The sequence below is a fragment of the Meles meles genome, chromosome 15 (assembly GCF_922984935.1).
Source record: "Meles meles chromosome 15, mMelMel3.1 paternal haplotype, whole genome shotgun sequence".
Taxonomy (NCBI): Eukaryota; Metazoa; Chordata; class Mammalia; order Carnivora; family Mustelidae; genus Meles; species Meles meles.
In genome coordinates, this window is record NC_060080.1 from 13,003,703 (window position 1) to 13,030,662 (window position 26,960).

Below are 26,960 nucleotides of genomic sequence, written 5' to 3' on the forward strand. Positions count from 1 at the left end.
CCTTATAAACGTAAATGTCTCTTTCTACTCATATTTTAGAGATTCTCCTATGTCTGCTGTTGCTTAAAAATAATCAGCCTGGAAGAATCCTAGGCCAAAGAGACATATATTGAGATAGCAAATTCTGCTCCCTTTCACCTTCTTGGACCTTTTCTTTGACCTTGGAGTAGATCTCTCTGGACCTCATTAGACAATCCTAATCTGGCCTTAGGCAACCAGCAGTGATGATCTATGGGATCATCATTTCTATCTTTGAATTTTCTATCTTTTGAATTTGAATTTCAATCATTGTAATGAACACTGGATAGTGCTTTAGCATTTATAAAACTCTTTCCTAACACATTTAAACCCTGTGCTAACACACCAAGATGGATATTGTTATCATCAATCTCACACATGGTTGAGCTGAGTCTCAGAGTGGTTTCCTTGACATGGCAGATCCTGAGGGTCAGGGACTCTGACCTGGACATCCCCCAACACTGTGTCTCCCCATCTCCAGGGCATTGAGACAGATCCAGGGTCCTTCTGAGCCGCTCTTCATATTCATTTCTTCACCTAGAGCTACCCAGGATGGGCGTCAGAACTAACAGTCTTTGGTCTGCAAGTGAACCCTGACGCATTGCTGTGAATTAATTGTTGGAAAAGGGAGTGGCTTTAATGGAAAGCACCTTGAAAGTACTTTCAGGACTCCCGAGACTGATGATTTTATGAACAAGACATTTTGTTTGTTTGTTAGAATTACTTATTATATTTTTCTGATTATAAATGTTATGTGCATTCATTATAAAAAGTTCAGAAATGTAACGAAAAGTGAAATATTACCATCTACCAGCAGTTAGAACCACTGTTAAGATTTTGATGTAAATTGTGTCCTGCCCAAACTTTGTGTGCATACAAGTTGAGCGTGTATATGGATAAAGCCAAGGCAAGTTGATACTGGACATACTGTTTTGTGACTCCTTTTTTTAAACTCTAACTGCATATTACAATATCTTCTCTCCTTTTTTCTTTCTTTTCTTGAACCTCAAGTGCACATTTATGTTCATCATACTCCTCTGTCCATGGCACACCGTCATCAATGCCTGTCTAAGCCCCTCCTGGGTTTTATTCTCCCTCTATATTTTTATATATTCTATCTATATTTATGTATTCTATCTATATATTTTTTAAAGATTTTTATTTATTTATTTGACAGACAGAGATCACAAGTAGGCAGAGAGGCAGGCAGAGAGAGAGAGAGGAGGAAGCAGGATCCCCGCTGAGCAGAGAGCCCAATGCAGAGCTCGATCCCACCACCCTGGGATCATGACCTGAGCCGAAGGCAGAGGCTTTAACCCACTGAGCCACCCAGGCGCCCCTATTCTATATTTTTTTCATCTTCTGTACTCATTCCCATTTCCTCCTTCCATTCTATTGTGTTTAATACATGTCCTTGGTTAAGTGTTTATCCTTGAAAACACATAGTTGTTTTGTATACTTCCATGTTTTAATTTAAATAAATGACATTGAATCAATACCAGTCTATGTCATTAAGTGTAGATCTGTATTACCACTTTTAATGGCTTCGTAATTACCTCTGTGTAATTCTTTTTTTTTTAAGATTTTATTTATTTATTTGACAGATAGAGATCACAAGTAGGCAGAGAGGCAGGCAGAGAGAGAGGAGGAAGCAGGCTCCCCGCCTAGCACAGAGCCTGATGCGGGGCTAGATCCCAGGACCCTGGGATCATGACCTAAGCTGAAGGCAGAGGCTTTAACCCACTGAGCCACCCAGGTGCCCCACCTCTGTGTCATTCTAACGAAATCAATTTAACTAGTTTTCTATGATGGACAATTAAGTTTTTTTTTTTTTCATTCTTCATTTTATTTATTTTTTCAGTGTAACAGTATTCATTCTTTTTGCACAACACCCAGTGCTCCATGCAAAACGTGCCGTCCCCATTACCCACCACCTGTTCCCCCAACCTCCCACCCCTGACCCTTCAAAACCCTCAGGTTGTTTTTCAGAGTACATAGTCTCTTATGGTTCGCCTCCCCTCCCCAATGTCCATAGCCCGCTCCCCCTCTCCCAATCCCACCTCCCCCCAGCAACCCCCAGTTTGTTTTGTGGGATTAAGAGTCATTTATGGTTTGTCTCCCTCCCAATCCCATCTTGTTTCATTTACTCTTCTCCTATCCCCCTACCCCCCCCCATGTTGCTTCTCCATGTCCTCATATCAGGGAGATCATATGATAGTTGTCTTTCTCCGATTGACTTATTTCACTAAGCATGATACGCTCTAGTTCCACCCACGTCGTCGCAAATGGCATGATTTCATTTCTTTTGATGGCTGCATAGTATTCCATTGTGTATATATACCACATCTTCTTTATCCATTCATCTGTTGATGGACATCTAGGTTCTTTTCATAGTCTGGCTATTGTAGACATTGCTGCTATAAACATTCGGGTACACGTGCCCCTTCGGATCACTATGTTTGTATCTTTAGGGTAAATACCCAGTAGTGCAATTGCTGGGTCATAGGGTAGTTCTATTTTCAACATTTTGAGGAACCTCCATGCTGTTTTCCAGAGTGGTTGCACCAGCTTGCATTCCCACCAAGAGTGGAGGAGGGTTCCCCTTTCTCCACATCCTCGCCAGCATCTGTCATTTCCTGACTTGTTAATTTTAGCCATTCTGACTGGTGTGAGGTGATATCTCATTGTGGTTTTGATTTGTATTTCCCTGATGCCGAGTGACGTGGAGCACTTTTTCATGTGTCTGTTGGCCACCTGGATGTCTTCTTTGCAGAAATGTCTGTTCATGTCCTCTGCCCATTTCTTGATTGGATTGTTTGTTCTTTGGGTGTTGAGTTTGCTAAGTTCCTTATAGATTTTGGATACTAGCCCTTTATCTGATATGTCGTTTGCAAATATCTTCTCCCATTCTGTCACTTGTCTTTTGGTTTTGTTAACTGTTTCCTTTGCTGTGCAAAAGCTTTTGATCTTGATGAAATCCCAATAGTTCATTTTTGCCCTTGCTTCCCTTGCCTTTGCCGTTGTTCCTAGGAAGATGTTGCTACGGCTGAGGTCGAAGAGGTTGCTGCCTGCATTCTCCTCAAGGATTTTGATGGATTCCTTTCTCACATTGAGGTCCTTCATCCATTTGGAGTCTATTTTCGTGTGTGGTGTAAGGAAGTGGTCCAATTTCATTTTTCTGCATGTGGCTGTCCAATTTTCCCAGCACCATTTATTGAAGAGGCTGTCTTTTTTCCATTGGACATTCTTTCCTGCTTTGTCGAAGATTAGTTGACCATAGAGTTGAGGGTCGATTTCTGGGCTCTCTATTCTGTTCCACTGATCTATGTGTCTGTTTTTGTGCCAGTACCATGCTGTCTTGATGATGACAGCTTTGTAATAGAGCTTGAAGTCCGGAATTGTGATGCCACCAACTTTGGCTTTGTTCTTCAATATTCCTTTGGCTATTCGAGGTCTTTCCTGGTTCCATATAAATTTCAGGATTATTTGTTCCATTTCTTTGAAAAAAATGGATGGTATTTTGATAGGGATTGCATTAAATGTGTAGATTGCTTTAGGTAGCATAGACATTTTCACAATATTTATTCTTCCAATCCAGGAGCATGGAACATTTTTCCATTTTTTTGTGTCTTCCTCAATTTCTTTCATGAGTACTTTATAATTTTCTGTGTATAGATTCTTAGTCTCTTTGGTTAGGTTTATTCCTAGGTATCTTATAGTTTTGGGTACAATTGTAAATGGGATTGACTCCTTAATTTCTCTTTCTTCAGTCTTGTTGTTGGTGTACAGAAATGCAACTGCTTTCTGTGTATTGATTTTATATCCTGACACTTTACTGAATTCCTGTACAAGTTCTAGCAGTTTTGGAGTGGAGTCTTTTGGGTTTTCCACATATAGTATCATATCATCTGCGAAGAGTGATAGTTTGACTTCTTCTTTACCAATTTGGATGCCTTTAATTTCTTTTTGTTGTCTGATTGCTGAGGCTAGGACTTCTAGTACTATGTTGAATAGCAGTGGTGATAATGGACATCCCTGCCGTGTTCCTGACCTTAACGGAAAAGCTTTCAGTTTTTCTCCATTGAGAATGATATTTGCGGTGGGTTTTTCATAGATGGCTTTGATAATATTGAGGTATGTGCCCTCTATCCCCACACTTTGAAGAGTTTTGATCAGGAAGGGATGCTGTACTTTGTCAAATGCTTTTTCAGCATCTATTGAGAGTATCATATGGTTCTTGTTCTTTCTTTTATTAATGTGTTCTATCACATTGATTGATTTGTGGATGTTGAACCAACCCTGCAGCCCTGGAATAAATCCCACTTGATCGTGGTGAATAATCCTTTTAATGTACTTTTGAATCCTATTGGCTAGTATTTTGGCGAGAATTTTTGCATCTGTGTTCATCAAGGATATTGGTCTGTAGTTCTCTTTTTTGGTGGGATCCTTGTCTGGTTTTGGGATCAAGGTGATGCTGGCCTCATAAAATGAGTTTGGAAGTTTTCCTTCCGTTTCTATTTTTTGGAACAGTTTCAAGAGAATAGGAATGAGTTCTTCTTTAAATGTTTGGTAGAATTCCCCTGGGAAGCCGTCTGGCCCTGGGCTTTTGTTTGTTTGGAGATTTTTTTTTTTTTTTTTAAAGATTTTATTTATTTATTTGGCAGAGAGACCACAAGCAGCTGAGGGAGAGGGATAAACAGGCTCCCTACTGAGCAGGGACCCTGATGTGGGGCTTGATTCCAGGACCCTAGGATCATGACCTGAGCCGAAGGCAGTCGCCTAACCAACTGAACCACCCAGGCACCCTCACCAGACATATTTTAAAGACTCAATCTGTGAACAGCCCAGAATGAACAATTCCCACATCACAGGAAGTTCTGTAGGATGGTGCTTCTCTTCGACCATGGTCCACAAACAGAGATGTGAGATCATGTTTGGAGATTTTTGATGACTATTTCAATCTCCTTACTGGTTATGGGCCTGTTCAGGTTTTCTATTTCTTCCTGGTTCAGTTGTGGTAGTTTATATGTCTCTAGGAATGCATCCATTTCTTCCAGATTGTCCAATTTGTTGGCGTAGAGTTGCTCATAGTATGTTCTTATAATTGTCTGTATTTCTTTGGTGTTAGTTGTGATCTCTCCTCTTTCATTCATGATTTTATTGATTTGGGTCCTTTCTCTTTTCTTTTTGATGAGTCTGGCCAGGGGTTTATCAATCTTATTGATTCTTTCAAAGAACCAGCTCCTAGTTTCATTGATTTTTTCTATTGTTTTTTTGGTTTCTATTTCATTGATTTCTGCTCTGATCTTTATGATTTCTCTTCTCCTGCTGGGTTTAGGGTTTCTTTCTTGTTCTTTCTCCAGCTCCTTTCTTTACGTGTAGGGTTAGGTTATGTACTTGAGACCTTTCTTGTTTCTTGAGAAAGGCTTGTACTGCTATATATTTTCCTCTCAGGACTGCCTTTGCTGTGTCCCACAGATTTTGAACTGTTGTGTTTTCATTATCATTTGTTTCCATGAATTTTTTCAATTCTTCTTTAATTTCCTGGTTAACCCATTCATTCTTTAGAAGGATGCTGTTTAGTCTCCATGTATTTGGGTTCTTTCCAGCTTTCCTCTTGTGATTGAGTTCTAGCTTCAGAGCATTGTGGTCTGAAAATATGCAGGGAATAATCCTAATCTTTTGATACCGGTTGAGACCTGATTTGTGACCCAGGATGTGATCTATTCTGGAGAAGGTTCCATGTGCACTAGAGAAGAATGTGTATTCTGGTGCTTTGGGATGAAATGTTCTGAATATATCTGTGATGTCCATCTGGTCCAGTGTGTCATTTAAGGCCTTTATTTCCTTGTTGATCTTTTGCTTGGATGATCTGTCCATTTCAGTGAGGGGAGTGTTCAAGTCCCCTACTATTATTGTATTATTATTGATGTGTTTCTTTGATTTTGTTATTAATTGGTTGATATAGTTGGCTGCTCCCACGTTAGGGGCATAGATATTTAAAATTGTTAGATCTTCTTGTTGGACAGACCCTTTGAGTAGGATATAGTGTCCTTCCTCATCTCTTATTATAGTCTTTGGCTTAAAATCTAATTGATCTGATATAAGGATTGCCACCCCAGCTTTCTTCTGATGCCCATTAGCATGGTAAATTGTTTTCCACCCCCTCACTTTAAATGTGGAGGTGTCTTCGCGTCTAAAATGAGTTTCTTGTAGGCAACATACTGATGGGTTTTGTTTTTTTATCCATTCTGATACCCTGTGTCTTTTGATTGGGGCATTTAGCCCATTAACATTCAGGGTTAACTATTGAGAGATATGAATTTAGTGCCATTATTAGCCTGTAAGGTGACTGTTACTGTATATTGTCTCTGTACCTTTCTGATCTACTACTTTTAGGCTCTCTCTTTGCTTAGAGGACCCCTTTCAATATTTCCTGTAGAGCTGGTTTGGTGTTTGCAAATTCTTTCAGTTTTTGTTTGTCCTGGAAGCTTTTGATCTCTCCTTCTATTTTCAATGATAGCCTAGCTGGATAGAGTATTCTTGGCTGCATGTTTTTCTCGTTGAGTGCTCTGAATATATCATGCCAGCTCTTTCTGGCCTGCCAGGTCTCTGTGGATAAGTCTGCTGCCGATCTTATATTTTTACCATTGTATGCTACAGACTTCTTTTCCCGGGCTGCTTTCAGGATTTTCTCTTTGTCACTAAGACTTGTAAATTTTACTATTAGGTGACGGGTGTGGACCTATTCTTGTTGACTTTGAGGGGGGTTCTCTGCATCTCCTGGATTTTGATGCTTGTTCCCTTTGCCATATTAGGGAAATTCTCTCCAATGATTCTCTCCAATAGACCTTCTGCTCCCCTCTCTGTTTCTTCTTCTTCTGGAATCCCAATTATTCTAATGTTGTTTCGTCTTATGGTGTCACTTATCTCTCGAATTCTCCCCTCATGGTCCAGTAGCTGTTTGTCCCTCTTTTGCTCGGCTTCCTTATTCTCTGTCATTTGGTCTTCTATATCACTAATTCTTTCTTCTGCCTCATTGATCCTAGCAGTGAGAGCCTCCATTTTTGATTGCACCTCATTAATAGCTTTTTTGATTTCAACTTGTTTAGATTTTAGTTCTTTAATTTCTCCAGAAAGGGCTTTAATATCTCCAGAGAGGGTTTCTCTAATATCTTCCATGCCTTTTTCGAGCCCGGCTAGAATGTTCAGAATCGTCATTCTGAACTCTTGATCTGACATATTACCCATGTCTGTGTTGATTAGGTCCCTAGCCTTCGGTACTGTCTCTTGTTCTTTTGTTTGTGGTGATTTTTTCCGCCTTGTCATTTTGTCCAGATAAGAGGATATGAAGGAGCAAATAAACTACTAAAAGGGTGGCAAAGACCTCGGAAAAATGCGCTGTAACCAAATCAGAAGAGACCCCAAATTGTGGGGGGGAGAAAGGGGATAAAAACAGGTTCTGAAAAAAAAAGAAAAAAAAAAAAGAAAGAAAAAAATTTAAAAAATAAAACAAATAAAAAATATAAAAAAGAAAGAAAAAATATATATATTTAGATGAACTAGTCAAAAAATGTTAAAAAAGAAAAGGGTAAAAGTTTAAAAAAAATTTAGCAGAAGAAGAAAAAGAAAAAAGAAAAAAAAATTGAAAAAGAAAAAAAAATTGAAGTAGCCGCAAGACTAAAGAATCATGGGGAGAAAGCCATGAGTTCCGTGCTTTGCTTTCTCCTCCTCTGGAATTGCTCTGCTGTCTTAGGAATTGAATCTGCTTTCTCCTTGATAGATGAACTTCGTCCTGGCTGGATATTTTGTTGATCTTCTGGGGGAGGGGCCTGTTGTAGTGACTCTCAAGTGTCTTTGCCCGAGGCGGGATTGCACCGCCCTTACCGGCGGCCGGACTAAGTAATCGGCTCGGGTTCGCTTTTGGGAGCTTCTGTTCCCTGAACGCTTTCCGTAGAGTTCCGGAGGACGGGAATGAAAATGGCGGCCTCCCAGTCTCCAGCCCGGAGGAGCCGAGAGCCTGGGGCCCCACTCCTCAGTGCGCCCCCAGAGGACAGCACCCAATCACTCCCGTATCCCCAGCCTCTAGCCGCGCTCCGAGCTCACCCAGCCCGCGACCAGTTCAAGGTAACCCCGAGCTGAGAGTTTAGTCCTCGGCTCTGTCTCTCCAGCCGGCTTCTCCGTTCTAATACCTGCGAGCTCTCCGACACTCCGACACCCCCGATCCTTCTGTGACCCTGCGGGGCCTGGGGCCACGCTGGCCCCGTGTGGGCTTCACCCCGGTTTAGCCCCTGGAGCAATGTCCCTCAGTGGAACAGACTTTTTTTTTTTTTTTTTTAAGATTTTATTTATTTATTTGACAGAGAGAGATCACAAGTAGACAGAGAGGTAGGCAGAGAGAGAGAGAGGGAAGCAGGCTCTCTGCTGAGCAGAGAGCCCGATGCGGGACTCGATCCCAGGACCCCGAGATCATGACCTGAGCCGAAGGCAGCGGCTTAACCCACTGAGCCACCCAGGCGCCCCAGTGGAACAGTCTTTTAAAAGTCCTGATTTTGTGCTCCGTTCCTCCGCCGCTTGCCGGGAGCCGGCCCCTCCCCCCGCGGTCTATCTTCCCGTCGTTTTAGATTCACTTCTCCGCCAGTCCTACCTTTCAGAAAGTGGTTGATTTTCTGTTTCTAGAGTTGCTGTTCTTCTTCTCTTCGCTCTCCCGTTGGATTTGTAGGTGTTTGCAATGTTTAGATAAGCTATCGAGCTGATCTCCTGCTACCTGATGTAGTCTCAGGCTGCTACTTCTCCACCATCTTGACTCCTCCCCAATTAAGTTGTTTTTTGAAAAGGTGCCGTGTTTTAAAAGTGGTTTTAATCAACGCTGGAGGCATCGTCCTGGTATCTACATCTCTGTGGATTTGTGCGATTGCTTCCTTGAGATAATTTTGAGGGGCCACTTTGCAAATAATTCTTCACCCAATTTTTCAGCTCCTAAAGTGGTTTTGTTACTGATTGCTTGGGGTTCCCTCTCACACCCTCCTCTTTCTCTGTTCCTCCCTCTCCATCTCCACTTTGTGCATGTCTCCCTAATGGCACTTAGCACATTCATCTTTGATCTCTGTTTCATATGTTCTCTCTTATCGCTCAGCTGATAAGCTGCAGCTAGTTGTTGACAGAGTCCACACAGTAATTAATTGATTCAACAACATTTCCTGGGCACCTGTTCAGTGTAGTCTGAGGTGAACCTGACAATCAGTCTGCCCTTGGGGAAGCCCGTGTCTAGTGAGGTAGCAGACATGCCTGAGGCAACGAGATGTGCCCTACGGTGACCACACCCTGGCAGGTGGTCTGGTGACAGCAGCATGCACAAACGTCAGGGTGTGAGAGAGGAAGCCGGACAGCAAAGTCACCCAGACGAGGTGCCTCATCTATGTCTGGTACATGGTTTGGAATTTACTAGAAGGCTAAAGGGAGCAAATGGCAACTTCCCTCAAAGCAAGAGGAACAGCTGGTACACACCAGGGGTTTGAGATAATATAGCAAGTTGGAGCCTAGGATGGGATCATGCACAGGGGTGGGACCAAAGAGATCTTGCATGTGGGGCAGCAGAGGCCCAGGTGAACAGGCCTGGAAAGGCTCACTGAGGGTTGGATTCAGAGTGAGGCTAATAGGAGGCCACTGAAAGGGTTCCACAGGACGATGGCATCATGGATTTGGTGTTTTAGAAAGGTCATTTGGCTATAGCGTGGAGGATGGGTTTCAGAAGAGCAGACTGTCAATGGAGAAGCAAGTTGGGATAATGATAAAAGTGAGAGATGATGGCAGCCTCTGCTGAGGTAGTGGTGAAGGAAAAGTCAATGGATTTAGAGGGAGAGTTGGGAAGTAGGGTCTACAAACTACTTCACTTGATTGGTGGTATGAGGAGAGACAGAGTCCTGGATAACCCCCAGGCTCTGAATGGGAATCTGGGCAGATGGCAGGGCCATTTCCCCAGGGAAGAGCCCGGGAAGAGGTGCTGAGTTTGGTACGGTTGTAGGATTCCAAGGTGGAGAGGTCCCATAGGCAGAGGGAGAGATTGTCTAGCATCCGGGAAAGGCTTACCCTGGAGATAGATTGGGGAACCATACTTATCTTTGTAATATAGAGTAATATTGAGTAAAAGATTGTTGAATAACTGAATAGCTGAATTACTGAATTAATTTCTTATGTCATACTTCCTTCAAATAGAACATTTTACTCTTATCAAGGCACCTTGATACGAGAATTTCAGAGCTCTCTGTATTTAACATGAGTTAAACTATTTTTTTAGAATTTCTATAGAGATAACAATTTAGGAACATGGTAAATGCATACAGCTTTCAGAAGGGAAAGACCACCAGCCTAACAGTCAAGAGACCTCAGTGATTCTGCTACTGCTGACAGACACTTGGATATGTCACTGGCCCCTCAGGAGAGCCGAGTCCTTAACTCTGAGAGCAAGGAGAGGGCTGGCACGGCTGAGGCCCAAGGCTGCTCCTAGCCGCGGGACTGGGGATGTGCAGGTGACATGGGCACCCCTGCTCTGTACTTCTCTCCCGCAGCTCCCTGCCGATTGGAGATAAGGACCACGGTCCTTCCCCACTGGGACTTGGCAGCACAACCCTGCACACAATCTGTTGGACAGAAGGCTGTGATTATTAATGAAAGCATTTCCTCTGTTACCTCACAGAACTCAGTGAGGTTCTGACACTGCCAGAGACGACCGTTTCCTTTCATAGAAACTGATGCTCAGACACACAGAGAAGAGTTGGAGAAAGACGCACAGGGGAGTAAAAATAAGATGCAGAGAAGTGGGCGGCTGCTTGAAACCCTCCCAGAGGAAACGTTACCGGCTATTCATCAGCTACACTTCTGTTCAGTGGGTGAGCAGGGAATTAGACGGAAACTTCACTCAACAGTTGATGCTTTAGGCCTACAGGGTCTTCGGATGACTTTCCTCTGTCAGGTTGGACAAGAAATACTTCAACCTGACGGTGAAGAAGCAGGACCACAGCAAAATCCCCCAGGTGTCACCATTTGCGTACTTCTGTTTACACGTACCAGGTGTGGTACGCGGTGTCAGGGTTAAGGTGACGCCTAGATATATGGGCCTGGATCTTGAGAAGTCTGCCTCCCCATCGTCTGGAGCAGCCCAGTTTGCTGGGTCCCATGATGAGGCTAATAATAGCTACTGTTTGTTGAACACCTGCTACTTGGAAGGCACCGTGGGTAGGAATTCAGTGTGTTATCTCATTAATTCTCGTAACAGCCCTGTGCGCAAATTTCATCCATCTGACAAATGAGGAAACTGAGCCTCCAATGGGCCAAGTAGCTGCTCATAAGTCACATACCATGTGCGCCGCGGGAACTTCATTTGACCCCGGGTCTGCCTCCAGCCCACTTTTTTGTCCCACTCAACTAAGTCTAGTGAAAAATGAAAGAGACACTGTGACCAAACAGAAAGGGGAACGGAACCCGCCAGATGGACTGAGTCAGAGTAGAAACTTTCCCCAAGTCGTAGCTTAACGTAGTCAGGCACCAAGGTGGCTTCGGGCTTGGCCGTGCTTCCCAGGAGCTTGAGTGATGCTCTTTGGGCCTGGCAAAGGAGGACGAAGGCGGTGGAGTCTGACCCCCAAGGCTGGTCAGGCCACTTGACCCCCTTATAGATCAGAGTTCCTGAGCACCTGCCGCCCGGTTACCGGGCAGGTTTTAGTTTAGAACCACTTAGTGCTTGCTTTGGCAGCACGTGCACTCAAATTGGAACAATACAGAGAAGACTAGCCTGGCTCCTGCACAAGGATGACACGCAAATTTGGGAAGCGTTTCATATTAAAAAAAAAAAAAAGAACCGCTTAGTCAGATCCAAGAGCTAATGTCCACCAGCAACTGCCATCTTGGGTCACGGCTGTCCCCAGGCAATGCCTTCAGACTCCCACACCTGAGCTGCAGAGGGAGCACTCGGGTGGGAACTTGGCTGGATGCAACTGGGGCAGGCCTAAGGAAGACCACCAGTCTTCACAGCCTGGTCACAGGGACCTGGTGTGGCTCATTCTGGTCCTGCAGAGCCTAGGACCCTCAGCCCATGTCAGTGCCCAAGAGTCACAACCCTGGGCATCATGGCAGCCCCCGTGTCATCCTGCCCAGGCTAACTAGTTAGGGCGTTGCTAGCTAGGCCCTGTTACGGACTTGCCCTATTCCCTAACACAAGTTTCCTAACCTTCCTGGGGTGCTTCTAGAAAATGAAGGGGTTAGAGCAGATGATTTTTTGCTCCCTGGGGCCCACTTTGCTTTCACCTTCAAGGATATATTGTTCTTTCTGGGCTGGAACTCTCATCACTTGCTCTGACAGGGTCTTTGCCACTGCCATCAAAACGTTTTCCTCATTGCAGATCAAATAAGGACTCTGGCCTTGAGTCCCCAGGGATGCAGTCTGCGCCCTCCTAACCTCCCGCCTGTGTTATGCTTGTGGGCCTGACCTCGGCTGCAGTCCCACGAGGTTTAGGGCTTGAGGTGAAGTCATCAGAGAATGCGGTAAGAAAGGATTTCTTGCCTTTTCTGAAGCTTCTCTGGTCCCCAGAGACAGAAAGGCCAGCCAGGGATCCACACTCTGCCTTTAGAGAGATGCTGCTGGGGCCTTGGGAGGAGCCAGTCTGGAGGGGCAGATAGAGCCATCGTGTCAGATAATCGTCCTTATTAGAAAAGAAACCCCCACACAGTGCACTTGGCAACTTTGAGTCCTGGTTTTCAGGGTGGTTTTAACAGTCTCTGGAAACTAGCAACCTAGTTTCATTTGTTTATAGGATCCAAGGGAGGGTGATGGAGATTGTTTCAACATCCCTGCTCAGACATAAACATGTGTCCTGGCTCCTAGGCTTTGGGTGTTTGGTATGGGGACAGCTCACTGCTGGGGTAGGAGGGTGAGAGCACCCAGCTGGGTCAGGAGACCAGGGTTCTTGTGCCTACTCTGCCATTGGGGTGCCCGCGTGATCTTGGAGAGCCTCAAACTCTCTAACCTAAAATCAAGGGAATTAAAGCAGAAGAGCCCGAAGACAAATCTTTTCAAGCTTTGGTCTTCTCTAGTTGAGAGATTTAAAAAAAAAATTTTTTTACGGTGAGTAGGGTCAGAAGGAGGGGTAGAGAGAATATTAAGCAGACTCCGTGCACAGCGTGGAGCCCAACACGGGGCTCAATGTCATGAACCTGAGATCAGGACCTGAGCTGAAATCAAGAGTCAGAAGCTTAACTGACCGGGCCAGCCAGGTGCCCCTTAAATTCTTAATGTTATTCCTCAATACAGGACCTTGAAACAACATCAGAGGTGTCAGGCAGAGGGAGCGAGGCATCAGCGAGAACTTGGGTTATGTCTGTGCTTCTTGGAATGCTTCCTCCTCAGACTGTTTACTTTGATTCATCTTCATGGTTTTCATCAGTGCTCCCCAAATTGACCTGAGTCGCTTGCGGAAAGTATAGATTTGCTTCTGAGGGAGGGTCTCGTGAAGTTGCATTTTTAACGACAGTAGCAAGGACGATTTTTGTACTCAGGCAAGCTTGGGGAAGACCAATTTAGAGCTCTCACCTGGGGACCAGTCAGGTGAACTTGCCTGACCTGGTGGTCAGTTGTCGCTCTGTTCCCTGTGCTCTGTATCTCTCTGATCTGAGCACTCGTCTCATCGTACCCCACATTCCAACGGGCAGGAATATCTCCTGTGTTCTGTTCTGAGCTTTTCAAGAACCACGTCTTTCTCCCACCATGCCTAGCACAGAACCTTTCTCGCAGACAACACCTGCAAGTGTCCGCCAAGCTGAGTGGCCCAGAGCTAACTGGGCCGTGGGTCATTATTGATGCAAAGCGTTCGATCGAGGAGGAGAAGAGGAGCTGGTAAGAGCTTGTGGAGAAGTGTCTCAGAGAAGACAGCGTTGGAACCTAGCCTAGCGGGAGGAGTGTTGTTTAGACAAGTGGGAAGGAAAAGAAGGAGTCATCTAGGCAGGAGACTAAGCATGACAAGGCCTGTCTCTTCTAGTTATTTCGGTGTACGAGTGAGGAGCCCAGGGCTGAGACAGAGCACCCACTGTATTCAGGGCCGGCCCCGTAATCTGACATTACAGCCAGCTCTGCTCTGCCTGGCACTGGACTCCCTCAGCCTCCAACTGAGCCCCGGAAGTCCTTGCTTCCTCCCCTCGAGCTGTACCTCCAGGCCTGTTTCCGCACCAGTGTGCTTATCCTGTTGTGGATCAGCTCGTGTGCCTGGGCTTCTCCATCTCGGCCCCCAGGCTTTGCACGAATCTAACCAAGATTCAGCCAGGCTAATGGCCAGACTACCTGGGAGAAGCCAGGCCTGCTGTTCTGGGCACCACCTCGCACTCAGCGGGCCCTGCTGTGTTCTGGGAGGCTGGACTTAGATATCGGAGAGGGTCAAGGACAAGCTTGGGCCAGCACACACATGCACATACGCATATGCGCCTTGAATTCTCTCTCTCTGAGATCCAAAGGGTTTGTGGAGGAACGAAGCTCATGGGCGCTTATTGCCTCCCCTGGCCAGCCTTTTCCTTCTACAGGAAGTCTCCCAGATCTGTGCTAAGAGCACTCCTTCACGCTCTGGTTCCTCGGCTCTGCAGTTCTGCTATTGAGACTGGATAGGAAGTGGAAGAGAGGTGGGCAAGACTCAAGGCAGGTGGGCCAGTGAAAAAGTGGTTGCAGAATCCAGGCAGGAGAGGATGGTGGCCTGTGTTAGGAAACCAGTGGGGTTCTGGAGAACGACTTTTTTTTTTTTTAAGATTTTTTAAAAAATTTTTTATTTTATTTATTTGACAGAGAGATCACAAGTAGGCAGAGAGGCAGGCAGAGAGAGGAGGAAGCAGGCTCCCCGTGGAACAGAGAGCCTGACGCGGGGCTCGATCCCAGGACCCCGAGACCACGACCCAAGCCGAAGGCAGTGGCCTAATCCACTGAGCCACCCAGGCGCCCCTTTTTTTAAAGATTTTGTTTATTTGTTTGACAGAGAGAGAAATCACAAGTAGGCAGAGAGGCAGGCAGAGAGAGAGGGGAAGCAGACTCCCTGCTGAGCAGAGAGCCGGATGCGGGTCTCGATCTTGAGGATGCTAAATCATGACCTGAGCTGAAGGCAGAGGCTTAACCCACTGAGCCACCCAGGCACCCCTGGAGAAAGACTTCTGTTCTGTACTAAACTTTCTCTGCTGGTTGAGCTAAGACAGAGTACCCATTCCTTTTAGCTTCAAAGCCCTCATCAGTAAAGGGGGGTGGTAATAATCTCTTTCTTACTGGACTGTACATGGGTAATTGTTTTCGCACGAAGCCTTTTGTAAACTATTGAGTATAAAAATGTGGTCTTTTCTGAGTATTCTTGGGAAGTTGGTGCTAGGCTTTCCTCACCCATGGGCTCATTTCTGCTTCTTTTGCCCACACTAGATCTGCCCCATCAGTCCTGTTCCTTGGCTAACACTGAGTCTCTCTAGTGCCGTGCAAACCTTGAGAAATCATTTGGGTTGGGGCTTGGCTGGTTTTTTATCTTACAACCTGGAATGCTAGCTTTAAAGTCATACACCCCCATGTCTGTCCCCTCCCTTCTTAGGCAACAAATATTCAAGTACTGACAGGTACCCAGGTGAAGAACCCACAGAGCCAACATGTGTATACTCTTTCGAGATAAGCCGATTTGAAGTCTGTGACTCATCTTTTCAACTTTACAGAACTTCAGCTGCTGATCAGTGAACGGTGCACTTGGAAGGGCCTTAAAGGTCGTCTGGTCCAACTGACTTGTTTTTCAAATGGGGAAACTGAGCAACAGAGGAGGAAAGGATCTAGCCCAAGATCACAGAATGAACTAGAAACAGAACGGGAATTACCCGCCCCCCTCTACACACACACACACACACTCTGGATTCTTTTATTTTACTTTATGTGTGTCATGAGATCTTTTCATTGGGAATGCGATAAGTTTTACGGTCATGTTTCCCCTTTTTGTTGTCCTGGGCCCATAATGAGAGACACTGTGGGCCTCTCTCTCTCACAGTAGCTCCAGGACAGAGGGGGCAGAGGTGGGGAGTCTTAACCCATCCCCGCTTTCCTTCATGCATCCGACATCGCTAAGCACCACCTTTATGCCGGATCCTGAGGATATTGGCTTTAAGATGTTCAAAATTTAGTGATGAAGGCAACAACAGAAAAACAGTCTCCGGGTAGGCAGGCAATTTTCCGTACGGCGAGATGAAAGATTCCTCCCATCTGTTGCCTGAGCGTTATATTTATACGTATGATGGTGCTGACTCTTCTCCTATACAGATTACTATGAGACTGATTCTCCCAGAAAGGAACGTACTAAATACCACCACTTGAAGAAGACCAGCGCCAAGGTCCTTGAGTCCCCACCTCACAGTGGTTCAGGGCCCTTCGTTCATTTGGTTCCTCAAAAAATATTCGTCGAGCACCTAGTCTGAGGTAGCAGGGATGCAAACATAAATAAAAGAGAGTCCTCTCCTCCAAGAAACTAACAATCCAGTAGAGAAATAAATAATGACCGGGAAAGCTTTTACCAGGGAGTGGAGATGCCTGGGAGAAAGGACGCCTACTTCTTGTCAGCCTTGGAAAGTCCGCAAAGGTTTCACAGAGGAGGCGGTGTGTGAGCTGAGGCTACGTAAAGAAAGAGGAGAAGCCTGCTGAACAAGTGAAAAGACAGATGGGCAGCAAATGAGGATGTGAGTAGGCAGGACAAGCGCCAGGCGAGGGAGAAGGGGCCACATCCTGCAGACAATGAGAAGTGTTGACAGCTTAGGGAGAGGCTCAGATGGTAAGGTTTGTATTTTAGAAATTCATTCAGGCAGCCATGCAGAAGGTGGGCTGGAGTCAGGGAGCACAGGGAGGATCATCAATCCAAACAGGGCCTGGCCAGAACTTGATTTTCCCTGTGATTCATCTCACCGCCAGGCACACCTGACTGATAGTGGCTGACCATGACCCGTGACCAGGAAGCACGATGTTAGGCCTGTGAGTCTCCAAAACTGTGATTCATGGTCCTCACCATGTTCCCTGTGTGAGAACACCCTCTTTTTTTTTTTTTTTTTTTTAGGTTTCTTATTTTAGGGTGCACAGGTGGGTCAGAGGGAAAAGGAGAGAGAGAATCTCTAAGCAGACTCCACGCTGAGCGCAGAGCCTGTTGTGGGGCTTGATCTCGCAACCCTGAGATCAGGACCTGAGCCGAAACCAAGAGTCAGGGGCTCAACTGACTGCACCACCCAGGCGTCCTCATGCTGTTGACCTTCTAAAGGCATTTGGGAGAGGCAGTTTTTAATAACACTTAATCCACTTTCCCATCATGAATACAAACTCACTCTGGCTTGTGGTTTTGGTTAACTCCAACAGTCTTTTCCAAAATAGGGCCTGGCAAAGTGACGGGTCCTCCTCTCATCTCTTCTTTCATTGCCAAGAGGTACTGATTCAGCCTCACAAACCTTCCTGCTTTTGCTCCTCCCGTTCCTCCTGAGATGCCTTCCATCCACCTGTCTGTGATTGTGTACTGGAGTCTTACTAATTCAGGTTCAAGTTCTGGTTCTGCCACACATGACTTGTATGATCATGTACAAGAGAGCTGCCCTAATCCTCACTGCTGAGCTGTCATAGGGTTAAAGATTGAGGGCATAAAGTTCTCAACACAGTGCCTGTCCCAGAGCCAACACTCAGCATTCAGCAGCTGTCATTGTTAGGGGAGATTCTGGTTCAATAATGAAAATTTGTAATTCTCGACTGTAAACAACAAAGTGAAGTCCTGGAAGTTTGGTAATAGACCTTTTGATTAACAGGATAACCACGGATTACAGTTTTCTCACCCAGATTAATTAAACTTGACACCTGAGTACCCAACTTGATTTCCATATCCAGCTGGGGGATCCCACAGTACCTATAATTAAGAGACAGTTGCTAATAAGAGACATGGAGCTTGAAATTAAGAGCAAAAATAAGTAGAGATGCTCCATGATAAAAGGCATAGTTGCTGATCCTCAGGTCCCTTGCTCAAACAGAAGAGCTTAGAAGACAAATGGGCATTTTAATGATATCCTCTCATCGTGTTAGATTGCGATGATGCGATGAGAAAGCTTTCCTTGGAAGTAGCAAGAGTGGTTTGGTTTCATCACAGTGAAAGAATTGTTCAATGTTAGGGCAGATCACTGACAATGGGCGTGGAATGTGTTGTGGAAGAAGGCAAAAAATTAAAAACAAAGTACGGGATGAGATTACCCCTTCTGGGATGATTGCAACTGTAGACCTGCCTAGAACCGAGGACAGAATTTGTCTCCAGTACGCTGAAGCCCTGGATCCATGTGGCTAAAATTTCAAAGCTTAATTCAGTTCCTGTGTCAGGATTTTGACGATCTTGTGACACTTCCCCATTCTGGTGATCCTTCAGATTTTCACTTTTAATTTGACTTATTTTTTTAAAGATTTATTTATTTTTGAAAGGGAGAGAGAAAGAGAAGGCCGGAGGGAGGGACAGAGAGGGAGAATCTCAAGCAGACTCCGCACTGAGTGGGGAGCCCGACGGAGGCTCCATCTCACGACCCTGACATCAGGACCTGAGACATAACCAAGAGTCAGACAACTGACTGTGCCACCCAGGTGCCCCTTGATTTGAATTTTTAAATAAATCTGTGGTGAATTTGTTTAGTTTTCACTCTTTTTTTTTTTTTTTTGTAACACCACAACATTAAAGGGAAAGTTTAAAGAATCCTCTTTAGTTTTTCTGCACTAATACAAAAACTATTTTAATTTTGGAATATTGTTTATCTTTGTTTACCTGTTTCTTAATTAGTCTTCACAGTAAATCTGAAAAGAGTTGTGTTAGTATATACATTTTATTAAGGACAGAATTTAAGTGGCTCTTAAGGACTGGGTGGCTCAGTCGGTGAAGGGTCTGACTTTGGCTCAGGTCCGTGATCCCAGGATCCTGGGTCGAGCCCCACGTTAGGCTCTCTGTTCAGCAGGGGAGTCTGCTTCTCGGTCTCCTTCTAACCTTCCCTCTGCTCATGTTCTCTCTTGTTCTCTCTCTCTCTCTCTCAAATAAAATCTTTTTTTTTTTTAAAGGAATTTTTTTTAAATATTTTATTAATTTGACGGAGAGAAATCACAACTAGGCAGAGAGGCAGGCAGAGAGAGAGAAGGAAGCAGACACCCCGCAGAGCGGAGAGCCCGATGTGGAGCTCGATCCCAGGACCCTGGGATCATGACCTGAGCCGAAGGCAGAGGCTTTAACCCACTGAGCCACCCAGGCGCCCCAAAAGGAAGGAATTTAAGATAAAGCTGTTAGTTAACATATTTTTAAAAGATTTTATTCATTTATTTGAAAGAGAGAGAGAGAGACAGTGAGAGCAGGAACATAAGCATGGGGAGTGGGAGAGGGAGAAGCAGACTGCCTGCTGCGCAGGGAACCTGATGTGGGGCTCAATCCCAGGACGCTGGGATCGTGACCTGAGCCGAAGGCAGATTCTTAATGACTGAGCCACCCAGGCATCCAGCGGTTAATTAATATTGCTCTAAGTAACACACATGGTATATAGTCAATAACCTGGCACATAACAGGTATAGGTAACATTTTTTATACAGTTATATTTTTACCTACCAGCCGCAATAATATCAGAATGGAATTAGGTCAACTGGAATTCACCACTCGATCTCTCTAAAAAGCCACCAAGTTTGTTAACATTGACATCAACGTCGCAGGAAACCTCTGAAGAAGAAAAGAGAAAGAGAATTAATTTGAGTAATAAAAATAAGCTGTTTCCATTAAAAAAAAAAAAAAGCAACGCCAGAACTAAACCAGCTGAGATTTCCTGCCATTGCCTATCAGATTTCCCAAGTCTGCTTATAATCATTTGTCTGTAAAGCCCTCTCATTGCGTGTGTCAATAATCCCAGTTAATATCCTTATAAACTAAATGTGGAATTAGATACCCAGGCAGCAAATGCTGATGCACTTTAATTCATACCAGGAGAATGTAAACAGTGCCCGTGCACTTTACCCGAGCAGCACAAACAAGGACAGCTGCCTCTCTGTGGGGGAGTCGACGCTGTGTGTGCGGGGACGCGTGATGCGTGATGGACGGGAATGAGCCCTACAGCCTTTCGAGCTGCTCGAAGGGTCTTTCTCGCTCATCTCCTTTCTCGAATGCCAGATAGAAGGAGGCCGACCTGGGGCGGGGGTGGGGGGAGGGTTTGATATGACACGCTGGAGGGAGTGCCCACCCACGGGCTGCTCAGACCTCGGACTTGGCTCTTAATCAAGTTTGAAATGATCGCGGCTAATTGCATTCATTGGCTCTTCTCCAGGCAGAATGGGGAAACAGAACAGCAAACTGGCCCCCGAAGTGATGGAGGACCTGGTGAAGAGCACGGAGTTTAACGAGCACGAGCTCAAGCAGTGGTACAAAGGCTTCCTCAAGGACTGTCCGAGCGGGAGGCTGAACCTCGAGGAATTTCAGCAGCTCTACGTGAAGGTAAGTGGTTTTCAGTCTCTTGTTTTCTTCAGGCCACGAAGCGCCGTCTTCGCGAAACGTCACAACGCCGGGGAGCCCCTTTGTTTCAACCTGATGGTTTTCCAACCAAAAGGGAAAACGGACGTTTTTTTAAAAATGCGCAGCGATGTGTTTTGTTCCAGGCGTCAGTCAAACAGGTTCTGAATAAGAAGAGCAAGTGTTCAATCAAAACACTGACCACAGTTCAGATGCCGGCACTGGGTGAAGCCACAGTGGGAATCTCAGAATAGTGTTTGCTGATGGTTATTGACGCGCTGCTAATTCCACTACTGCTTGGCTTGTTAAAGGTATCTGCGCCCTCTCCATTAAAGAGAAAGTACACGGGACGCTTTTTCACCAGGAAATGCCTCCTATTTGCAGATAAGGAAAAAACCTAGATTTCCACTACAACATATTTGAAAGGGGGTGGGGAGGTCAGGTGCATATCTGGGCATCAAGGTCTTCAACATGGACTCTTAACTCAGCATTTTGTACTGTGTATGGGTTAATCTTACCCTGGACATTAGCTAAAACCATCCATTGAAGGTATAATCTCTACTGTTGTGGCATTAGTTTGGCTCTTCTGAGTTTATCAGTTGGACATATAAGACATATAGTATATATGTAAACTGGTTCTAGATTTGGCAAGATCTAAGACTTTCCATTTCCTGTCTGCTTATAGAAGGTCAGGCTTGTAGAAGAAGGGCATTGTTTTTCTTTGAACTTTTTCTGACTAAAATACCAAATAGTAAATATTACTTTCATCCTTTAAATGTAGCAACTGTCAGGTGCCTTCGGTGGCTCAGTGGGTTAAGCCTCTGCCTTCTGCTCAGGTCATGATCTCAGGGTCCTGGGATCAAGCCCCGCATCGGGCTTCCTGCTCCGCTGGGAGCCTGCTAACCCCCCTCTCTCTCTCTGCCTGCCTGTCTGCCTACTTGTGATCTCTTTCTGTCAAATAAATAAATAAAATCTTTAAAAATAAATAAATAAGTGTAGCAACCGTCAGTTTGAGGAACATGAACCATCCATCTACCCGCATCTCTGTGTGGGGCATGATTGTACCAAGTACTAACATTGCTTTTCCCCTCCCAAAGTTGAATGCTTCACCTTGCCTGTGCCCCAGCAGTTCCGACCTCGCACGTGTACAAGCAGGGGCACGTATAAGAAAGCTCACAGCTGCACTGTTTGCAGTAGCAAAACTGGGAAGCAGCCCAAATGCCCATCAGAGGCAGAGTGGAAAGTGAACTATGATCTATTCACATAGCAAAGCATTTGAACTGTAGCATCACAGAAACATCAACCCCCAAAAAGTTAGTCTTAAAATATTTTAAATTAAACACAAATAAGATTAAAAATATTTTATAGGACTACAAATAAACATAATAAAATCATATTGGAAAGGAAAGCAAGATTGATGGACACAGGATCCAGACTGATGGCTACATCCCGTGGGGAGGAGGCAAGGGATGGGAAGGGTGAAGGACCCCATCGTTAGATATAGGTTGTATCTCAGTGGTAGCTGTGGTTTTGGGGATGAGTTTGCAGATGGGTGCTTACTGCATTATTAAAAGCTCAGAAACTCCATAACGACCACTGATGAGTGTCAGGAACCCAGGATTATGATTAAACCAAAGCTGAGCAGTCAAGGGCTCCAAGTACACACAAAACTACCTCCTGAAATGTATGTAGAAAGGTATACCTAGAGTGGCAGGTATAGTATGTACATATATATAGTATAAGACATATAGTATATACGTATAGATAGTATAAGATCACTTTCCATTTCTAAGACCTAAAACATGTGTTTTTATCACATGGAGCTTTTTCATGTAGAAGTGCTGAGAAATGCATTTATTATCCAATGGCAATAAATTGCTTTTGCCGAGAAGCAGGATGGTATGCATTTTTCCTATATTGTCCAACCACTCTCTTCAGTTTTCAAAGTCACATCTTCTCACATTTTGCCACCCAAGAGTGAACCTGAGCTTCAGCACTGTCTTCACTCTCAGCCCCAAGGAAAGTACAGACAAATGAGATTTGTCAAAGCTACTTTCGTATCACTGGAGGTCATGCAGGCTGTCACTCCGTGTTTAAGAAAGCTCTGTGTGCCGCAGTCCCCACAAGTCGTTTAAAGTGAGAGAGGCTCGCCTTTGGAGAAGTAGTTGACGTGCAGGAAATGAGGTATTTCCTTTATGTGCTGGAAGTACTCAGCACTGGGACAGCACCAGCCTCAAGATGGAGATGGGGGGGGCCTGTAAACGTTAGAGAGCGTCAGCATTTTGGGGTACAACTGGTGGACATATACCAACATCCTCTCCCTCCTTCACCTCTCCCACCCAACCCACAGTGGATTTTTTTTATCCCAAAAAGAGAGTATCTGACTTTCTGGGTAGAGTTTAGATCCTTGGCAGCCTCTTAACATCCGTGTTCAAACTCAGCCTGTGTTCTTGTGTCAAATCATCAGAAAGCAGGCAAAAGCCTTTTTTTTTTTTTTAAAGATTTTATTTATTTATTTATTTGAGAGAGAGAAAGCACCAGCAAAGAGAGGGGCAGAGGCAGAAGCAGACTCCCCACTGAGCAGGGAGCCAGACTCGGGGCTCAATCCCAAAACCCTGAGATCATGACCTGAGCCACCCAGGTGCCCCTGAAAACAGGCACAGTCTTCTTCTCCTTCCAGAGTTGTCCAAGGACAGACATAATACAAAGGAGAACCACAGAGGAAATATGTCACGTATACAGGGAGTAAAGAAAAGACAGCTCTTCCAACTAGAAGGAAGAAGCCCAGAGAAAGATGTGGATTATGTAGTAAGGCTCAAGAGAAGGGCTGACCAGACAAGACTTCCTTTAATGCTGCTGCAAAGTGCAAATATTCAGCAAGGCACCGTCCTAAATCCTGGTGAGTTGGCACTTTTCAGTGGCTCCTTCTCTATCAGTGTGGACATGGAGACATTCTAGAATTTAGCCGAGCGAACAAAACTGCCCGTGGCCTCTGCCCACCATCTGTGTTGTCAGCCTGGTGTGTCTACTGTCATCAACCTGACCCACTGCAGGCTCCAGGAGAGACACTTCGCTGTGGTAGAACCCTGCTCTTGGGAGGGTGTCGGGAGGAGTGGGATAAAGAGAGAGACCCCTCTGCACGGCCAGGAGCATAAACTGTCAACTTTAGAAGACTTTGTGTCCAAAATAGAAAAGAACCCCTTCCTTAGGTCTACGTTAAAAAATGTTTCAAACTGAGGTTCAGAAAAATGAGGCTTAGTGTCACAGGAAGAGCCAAAGCAGGACGCACAGTAAAGGTGGGCGTGCCCGCTCTCACCTCAGCGCACCGCCCTGCCTGGCAACGGGGGTCCACGGCAGCCCCCATCAATCCCCTCCAGCCCCTCCAACACGCAGCTGCTGGGGCGAGCTTCACGGAACACAGGTCTGGGCACAAACCTTCCTAGTGCAGGTCATTCTTTTGTCATGTAGACCCTAGTCTCCCCATTTCAATCAACGTAAGACCCAGTAGTGAGCACAGAGCCTGACAGAGCCTGCCATCAGTAAGTGTTTGTAGAATGAATTATAAATAAAATTATATTCTGGCTGTGTACCTCCTTCTCAGGGAGCCTCGTAGTGGAGACATATAGAAATGACTGAAGGATGGGTCCTACCTGCCCTCCGGGATCTCACAGGCTAATCAAGAAGGCACAGTTAACCCCAGTGGAAGGCACAATGACATAATGCTTGTTGGTGGGGCAAGAGGAGAAAGAAGAGGTTCATTTCAAAATGGGATATTAAATAAGAAGTTAATGAATGCAGTGATGAAAGGCAAACTTCCTTTTCTCTTCGCCTTTTAGAAGTTAAAACGTCTCTGAGTAGACGAGCTCAGTATCTATCATGTTTACTTTACAAAAATATATTGGTGGAATTCCATTCAATAAGAAATTTTCTAGGCCTAAAGCTTTGGAAATATAAGTCTACTCACTAAAACTCTATTTTTTTAAGATATTTATTTATTAGAGAGAGAGAGCGCATGAACAGGGCAAATGGGAGAGGGAGAGGGACAAGCAGGCTCCCCACTGAGCAGGGACCTCCCCCCAACGTGGAGCTCAATCCCAGGTCCCCCAGATCATGACCAAGCCCAAGGCAGACACTTAACAGACTAAGCCACCGAGATGCGCCTCACAGAAACTCTATTGACACAGCTACTCAGAGACAAGTATGAAAACAAATAAAAATAAATGATACCATAAAATCTGCAGCTCCTAAACATTTTATGATAAAGTTATTTTAATAGAATAAGAAAGATTTTCTAGTTAATAAAGTATCATAACCATATTCTATAAATCTCTATAGAGTTTTAGAATTTTATTCACAAATTGTGCTCTTATGCTTAAAAACCAGTATCGGGGCACCTGGGTGGCTCAGGTGGTTAAGCGTCTGCCTTCAGCCCAGGTCATGATCTTTAGGTCCCAGGATCGAGCCCCGTGTTGGGGGGTCCCAGCTCAGCGGGAAGTCTGCTTCTCTCCCTCTCCCTCTGCTTGTTCTCCCTCTGTCTCTGTCTCAGTAGCTCTCTCAAATGAATTTAAAAAAGAAAAAGAAAAAAAAAAACAAAAAATTGAAAAAAAATTAAAAACCAGTATCAGGAGTAAAGGTATGCTTCCTGAAAGTTAGATGCTAACATATAATAAGTTTGGGATTTTAGGCATATAATCTTTCTTTTGTACAATATAAAATAAAACATTTGCATCTCATTTTGCCCTGTTTAAGATGTGACATTGATCTAGTGAGTTTGCAAATGAAAAGGTCGATCTAACATCAATGGCCAGTTCAACTTGAATGTGTCTCAAAATCACTAGGGCTGACTATTTAATTGCCAGATTGCTGGGTCCCTTCCTTAGGGCTGCAGTTTCACTGGACGGAGGACAGCGCCCCAGCAAATGGATTCTAAGGAAGACCTCACAGATAGTTCTAATGGAGAAAATCCATGAATGACATTTTGAGAAGTCTAGAGTTTAACCCGGGAGTATCCTTGGGTAGGCTCCCGGGATTCTGTATACACTGAGATGGTGTGTGAAAGTTTGTACCTATGCTCTCTTGGGATAGCTTTCATCAGGTTTATTAAGTGTTCCATATGGTGATTTTCCATAAGAAAAGTTAAGAACCACTAAAGATGTTTCTAACCATGGGAAGGCTTAACATTCTAATTCCCAAGACAGCAGAGTCAGTGGGTCTTAACAGACACAAAGACAAGTGAAGATTTTGAAGGGTCAGGGGTGGGAGGTTGGGGCAACCTGAGGGTTTTGAAGGGTCAAGGGTGGGAGGTTGGGGGAACAGGTGGTGGGTAATGGGGAGGGCACGTTTTGCATGGAGCACTGGGTGTTGTGCAAAAAGAATGAATACTGTTACGCTGAAAAAATAAATAAAAAAAAAATTAAAAAAAAATAAAAAAAAAAGAATAAAAAAAAGACAAGTGAAGAAATATCCCCCTTTAAACTACACTTTCAAATAAACTTCTCTGGCAGGAAATAAGAACGAAAGTTTCTCTCTGCACCTTGTTAAACTTGTTTCCGGTTTTCAGGTGATGTTTTTGTGATTGGGGGCCATTAGTTAATTGTATTTTGTCCAGAGCCCCAATGAAAATGAAAATGGGAAGGCCCCAGTGGGATAAAATGCAATCCTTGCTCGCCATCCACTCTCCTGAGCACATCTATGGGCCGGGTTCTCTGTAGGCCCTGAGTCTGTCGAGAACGTTAGGGTTCCCTTCCTTGGCCCACTGTGGTCTGGTCTGCCGTCAAGCATCCAGCAGTCAAGTGCAGGCTCACATGTCCATATATCTGCAACTGTGATGAGGACCACAAAAGATAAGGAAGGGCCTCTGGGCCCGCAGAGGGCTGGAGGGGAAGGTTATATTGAAGCTGATCCTCAAAGGAAGGGTGATTTGGACATAAGGAGCTGTGGTTATGTCTGGACACTCAAAAGTGTCACTGACTAGGGGCGCCTGGGTGGCTCAGTGGGTTAAAGCCTCTGCCTTCGGCTCAGGTCATGATCCCAGAGTCCTGGGATCGAGCCCCACATCGGGCTCTCTGCCCTGCAGGGAGCCTGCTTCCTCCTCTCTCTCTGCCTAGTTGTGATTTCTGTCTGTTAAATAAATAAAATATTTAAAAAAAAAAAAAGTGTCACTGACTAGAATCCCAAAGGTGGGAATAAAAAATGACTATTGTGTTTGAGAGCCCCTTCCTATGGCCTTGGCAGGAGGCCCACAGACTGAGCGTATTAGGCTGAAACAAACCATAACAAAATGAAACAAACAAGGACCCCATGGCTGTCCGGCTGAGAGAATGTGAAAACCACCTGTGGAAGAAAAAGCTTGTACACTGCAGGGGCCGACCTCAGTCCTCTTTTTTTGTTTCTCCCTCCCTCTATCCCTCTCTACTCTCC

General features: G+C 45.0%; 1 protein-coding gene and 1 non-coding gene across 2 annotated transcripts in view; both read left to right on the forward strand.

The window, feature by feature from the left end:
* The window catches only part of VSNL1 (visinin like 1), a 107,450-nt gene that overhangs the window by 29,070 nt on the left and 51,420 nt on the right, over positions 1 to 26,960 (forward strand). The window contains exon 2 of the mRNA XM_045978712.1: positions 20,359 to 20,525. Coding sequence (XP_045834668.1) covers positions 20,364 to 20,525 — 162 coding nt within the window. The 5' untranslated portion in view covers positions 20,359 to 20,363. The remainder of the gene's footprint in view (positions 1 to 20,358; positions 20,526 to 26,960) is intronic.
* LOC123926247 lies at positions 11,752 to 11,858 on the forward strand. Its single transcript, XR_006815181.1, has one exon. It is a non-coding gene; the product is annotated as a U6 spliceosomal RNA (small nuclear RNA).